We start from the raw sequence: 5429 nt of genomic DNA on the forward strand, positions 1-5429 counted from the left end.
CCCCCCCCAGGAAAAGAAACTTCATAATTGTTGAGTACAGATACCAGAAAATATATGACAGAGACTAGTATTTCAACCAATGGTACAAGGAAAATATAAAACCTTGTTGTGAGCTCCGTGAACATTATAAAATGGCATCAAATATCATAGTAATCATGGAAACTCACTCTAGTGCTCTTGCCGTGCCTAGTGCAATCTTAACTCGGCTATTCCATGTTAGAGGCTTGCTTTCCTCATCTGACAGATGCAGGAAATCATGCAAAGAACCATTTTTGTGGAATTCATAAACCAACAGATGCTGCCCGTGCTCTGAACAATATCCAACCAGCTCAGTAACATTTGGATGGTGCAACCGTGATATTTCAGAAACAATATCGAGAAAATCTTCAGGATTCTGGAGTGCAGAAGAGTTGATTTTCTTGACTGCAAGAACCTATGGCATTTCAAAAATTAGGAAGGAACTTATGAGGATGGTTCAGTTACACAGGACAAGATGATAGTAGCTCCAGACTGAGTTTTGAACAAACATATTTTTCAACTAATTTTTTTATGATCAAACTTCTTTCTTTCTTTTTCTTTAGATAGGTACTAATTCATATTGAACATTTATCTGTCATTTCAACAATCTTGCTTAAACATTCGTTAGCAGCACCTCAAATATTCATGATATGAAATTTTTATCCAATTAGAGAACCATTTTCTTTACATAGATAGTCAGTTAGTCATAAGCGAGAAATCATACCTTTCCATCATCAAACTGAGCCCTATAAACACGCCCAAATGATCCCTCGCCAATGAGGTTATCAACATTGAAGCTATCTGTCGCCATCTGTAGGTCTGCAATCGAATATTGTCTTGCATCTATTTTAGCTGTATTAACTTTCTTGGGTGGGACAATTGGTTTTGCTGCTATGTCAGCTTCATCAAATGACTTGTGGCGTTCAATAGGTGGAGGTCTTAGATTTACTACCGCAGGAGCTTCAAATACTTTCACTATTGGCGCAGAGGAAGCTTCATTAGTTTTCAACTCTGCAGTAAAAAAAAGGACAATGGACAGAAAATCCAGACAGAGAAGAAAGCACAAGACTGTAAGTGTCACAAACAGGCAAATGCATAATCAGGTACGGATTAATGAGATACGGAAGTGAGATGAGGCTTGAGATAAAGGAGTGAGATGAGGATTAAAAGGCATAACTATGCACCACAAGTGATGGAGTTGAGAAAAGCAAAGAATTAGATTTGCAAGGAGGTGAATTTGGTGGTGAGCACAAATGGTTTAGAATGGGAGAAACTTTCACTTAGCTGAAAGTTGCATTTTGAAGCAATAGTTGTTCAATAAAGGTCAATTAGAATTATGAATAGTAGTTTCATAGGAAAGGCAAACCATCAAGGGGAGCTTACTTATAACAAGCATAGGACCAGATCCACAGAAAGAGATCATAAGGCTGAAGTTTTCTTCATTATCAAAAAAGCCCAAGTTTTCTTCATTATCAAAAAAGCTGAAGTTTTCTTTATCCCACTGTCAGCTTCAACAGGCAATACAGAGTCTAAAACATCAGTTCAGACTTCTACAATCAAGTTCTTGGAACTTTTCAGTAAGTAAGAAGTTTTGCTTCCATGGAAGATAGGACCTATCAGCCTTGGCGGTTTTACATTTCGATATAATGTTCGTTTTTACTTTGGTGTTTTTCTTTTATAGAGAAGACAGTGGCTGGAACGTGTTGGTCCACTATTAGTTAAACATTACATGCACTGATAAAGCACAAAGGTTAAAATTGATTCTCCAAAGTCACTTCCATAAAATTTCCACTTCCTGCAGTAGGTCTATTTTGTACCTTTTTAAGCAGGATACAGGAATGAGGCTGATGATAGTATGGTTGAATGATATGTTCCACAGTTAAATAACAATCACAGAGATCATGAAAGTGTATAATAGACATCTTAACTGATAAAACCAAGAAATTATGAAAAGAAGTACCATGTACTTCCTGGGGGGGAGCAAGCGGAGCAAATGGCTGATTTTCATGTTTCTCAATGTCCGTCGATGACCGTTTCAATCTCTTCTTGATAACAAAGAATGCTACAATTGCCCCAACAACTAGAACAGATATCACTATGCCTGCAATGGCTCCACCCCCTATCCCCGATTTACCACCACCATCACCACTGCTTCCACCATCAGAAGGGCTATTATTGCCTCCAGATTTGTGGTGCGGCCTGCTTGCAGGGGGTGTGCCAGGTGGAGGAGGGGGTGCAGATCCTGAGTTCCACGAGTTACCATTTGATCTGTAACAGAAGTGTCACAAACCTTGAATAAATTCAAAGTACTTCTGAAACAAATTTCAAAATTTATTACACTAACATGGTATACTTACTTCGTGATCCCTTTCAAGTGATCAGGAACCCAGCCAGTAAAACGGTTGTTCTCAACATTCCTAAAGCATAAAGGAATACACATGACTTTCAACCATGCTTTCAATCGAGACTATATAAATGAGATAAAACATCAAGGATAACATCTAAAAAGAAGCATAGACTGAAAACTCACAAATCGTCCAGAGGAAGATTGGCTAAGACATCAATAGTTCCTGTAAACTGGTTGTTCTGCAAATACCTGCATACTTCAACACGTAAACTTCCCACTAAACGACTCAACCAATTGTCTACATGGATGAAGTAGAAAATTTATTATCTCACATTTTGTTCATACTAGTCAGTGCCTTGAAGCTTTGAGGAAGATCACCCGTCATAGAATTGAATGAGAAATCCCTGAAGCGTACAGATAAATCAATCAAAAACTATGAGACAGAGAATGATTAACTAGTCATTTAGAGGTTTCTAAGACTTGACTAAAGAATATCTCGAAATGTATACAGCTTCTTAGTTAACTTAACTGGGACAGCCACATAAGTTTACAGATTATAACAAGGATCAGATACTGTTTTTCATGATATTGACTTTCTTTCCCAAAGCAACAACTCAGATGGGAGAAGGAGAGTTAATACTAATGAAGTAAGAATGACATGTTTTACCAATAACACCTCATAAATGAGTTATGACCACAACTTTGTAATACTAAAACACTCAAGAAATGACATGAGAGGAAGATAGGGAAGACTTACAATGTATCAAGAGAAGACAGAGAGTCGAACATGACAGTCACTTGTCCTTGAATTTGATTATGACTGACATTTCTACAGCCACATAAAAATATTAAAGTCATTGAAAAGCTTTACCTTAAACCAAAAGCTTATTGCTGGAAAGCAAATTGCAGTCAAATTCAAAGATTTTACATACAAGTATCGGAGAGAAGTCATCTGCGAAATGGAATACGGAAGGGCACCATTAAAACCATTAGCAGCAAGGTTTCTGCATTGCAAGGCAAGGCTTAAGATAGATAGGTGGAAAAATCGCATCTGGAATGATGAAATTATACTAACTACGAGACATACAGTCTTTGCACATTTGGAGGAAGCTGATAAGGTAACTGGTTTCCCAAATTGTTATTACTTATGTCACTGCAAAATTAAAAGTGTGTAAGAATTTGATATGGATATAGATCAAAGAAACATTTATGGGGACATTATTGAAGACCATTTATCTTACAAATTAGTCACGGATGTAAGACTTGCTAATTGGTAGCCCAGTGAACCGGAGAGTCCAAGACCTGATATCTTGCTGGAGGAAAATGAAAAGGTAAGAAAGCATCAGAATTACCAAGTCAACATTTCCAAGAATTGAAACATGATGAAGAAGATAAAGAAGGAAAACATCAACAATAATTACTTACAACAATAAGGAAGAGAGGAACTCACATTTCAGTAACTCTATTGCCCGAGCAAGTAATACCTGTCCAGGACTCTCCACAAGGATCACCACCATTGGCACTCCATTTGGTTAGCTGTCCAGGAGAATTTAGACTGCTATACAGAACTCTCAGAGCAGAAGCTGAAAATTAAAGAGCCACCCAAAAAATCAGCTAAGCATACTTACCGCTCAACATATTCTTACACTGTTCAAAGAAATAGTATCTTTTCATCAATAATAACTTGAAGAGTAATCAAACAGTGGACAAACTGTTAACGAGTGGTGTTATCTACAAGACATCAATAAACATGGTGAAAGGCAACAAGTTCGATGATCAAGTCATGAACCTATATGTGTAGTATCACTGGGAGAAGAGCCTTTAAGAATATAATGTCCTTGTTCATTTTTAACCTCTCTTGTTTTTGGCCCCATCCCCACTACCCTGTCCCTTCCAAAGCAGCAGAAAGAAGTAAAGCCAAAATCTTCTGGAGTAACTTGGCTGAAAATAGTAAGTCAGTCAAATATGTCCGACGAAGTTTCAATATGTCAGTTGTCAGAATGAATGGAAGTAATAATGCAAAGATTCAACAGTACTATAAGTCCACCGACATAGCCAATACATACATAATATATAAGAATCCAAGTGAGCTCCCTCTACAAGATTCACGCCTTGATCAGAAAGAAACTTGTCGCATTTTGACTTATATAAGAGACTACTATTCAGGTAAGGAAAATATGAACAAATTTGCGACGGTTGCCGAGTTCATTATCAGGTAGATTGATACTCATTGACTTTCCAAATGAATCAACCTCCATTAAATTAATGATGCATCAGCTGATCAGTAAGCATACAGATAGAAACAATAAATGAGAATGATTAAAGGCAATAGCTGACCGTCATTTGGATCTGTGTCGGCAATGGCATAATTAGCACAATAAAGCAAAATGCCGATGAGTAGCGACAGCGGCAGCAACCTCATCTTCACGGCGTAGTTTTCTCCTCTTCCACCTCAGTCACAGTCGTCGGAGTTTTCCTCTACCAGCAGCACAAAACACAAAAAAACCCCAAGCTTCAGCTCGGGAACAGAAAGGCTTTGTCAGAACTTTCCTATTTTTATTTTGATTAATTTGCTTTATAATATTGGGAAGTGTATTTTTATTTTTATAAATTAAAAAAAAAAAAAAGATGAGGTGGTTGGGTGGGGAGAGGTCGTATAAGGGAAAAGCTGGCAGGCACGATCTGCTACAAGAATCCAAAGACAAAGAGAGTATAATCCTTTCATTTTATTTTATTTAGAATAATATAGTAGTAATTGGAATTTATTTTCTGTATACAGCTACAGACCTTAGATTCACATATTTTACAAAAGCAGATGGCCAAACACTATTCCAAGATTTAACTTTTTCCCAGATAGAAAAAAGAGTAATTCTTTTTCAAAAGTTAATTATTATTATATTCCAATTAGATTATCTAAGTAAATTGAAATAATTTATTTGAATGGATTGTTTGTTATCAATTAGTTTAGGTGTGTTGGAGCTAAATTTGATTGTATTTATGAATAAATATTTTTTTGAGAAATTACAAATCGCATGAGAGAAAGTCGTATGGTTGGCATTTATTC

At 36.7% G+C, this 5429-nt stretch overlaps 1 protein-coding gene across 1 annotated transcript in view; it reads right to left on the reverse strand.

Annotated features, from left to right (window-relative positions):
- LOC107014250 (protein STRUBBELIG-RECEPTOR FAMILY 6-like) overlaps positions 1 to 4940 on the reverse strand; it is an 8451-nt gene extending 3511 nt beyond the window's left edge. Inside the window, exons 1-12 of the mRNA XM_015214103.2 lie at positions 4703 to 4940; positions 3816 to 3948; positions 3607 to 3678; positions 3453 to 3518; positions 3298 to 3369; positions 3123 to 3194; positions 2698 to 2769; positions 2549 to 2614; positions 2376 to 2435; positions 1979 to 2286; positions 743 to 1029; positions 168 to 433 (exon numbers count right to left, since the gene is read on the reverse strand). Coding sequence (XP_015069589.1) covers positions 168 to 433; positions 743 to 1029; positions 1979 to 2286; positions 2376 to 2435; positions 2549 to 2614; positions 2698 to 2769; positions 3123 to 3194; positions 3298 to 3369; positions 3453 to 3518; positions 3607 to 3678; positions 3816 to 3948; positions 4703 to 4787 — 1559 coding nt within the window. The 5' untranslated portion in view covers positions 4788 to 4940. The remainder of the gene's footprint in view (positions 1 to 167; positions 434 to 742; positions 1030 to 1978; positions 2287 to 2375; positions 2436 to 2548; positions 2615 to 2697; positions 2770 to 3122; positions 3195 to 3297; positions 3370 to 3452; positions 3519 to 3606; positions 3679 to 3815; positions 3949 to 4702) is intronic.
- Positions 4941 to 5429: the final 489 nt, after the last annotated feature.

Source organism: Solanum pennellii, chromosome 3 (assembly GCF_001406875.1).
Source record: "Solanum pennellii chromosome 3, SPENNV200".
Lineage (NCBI taxonomy): Eukaryota > Viridiplantae > Streptophyta > Magnoliopsida > Solanales > Solanaceae > Solanum > Solanum pennellii.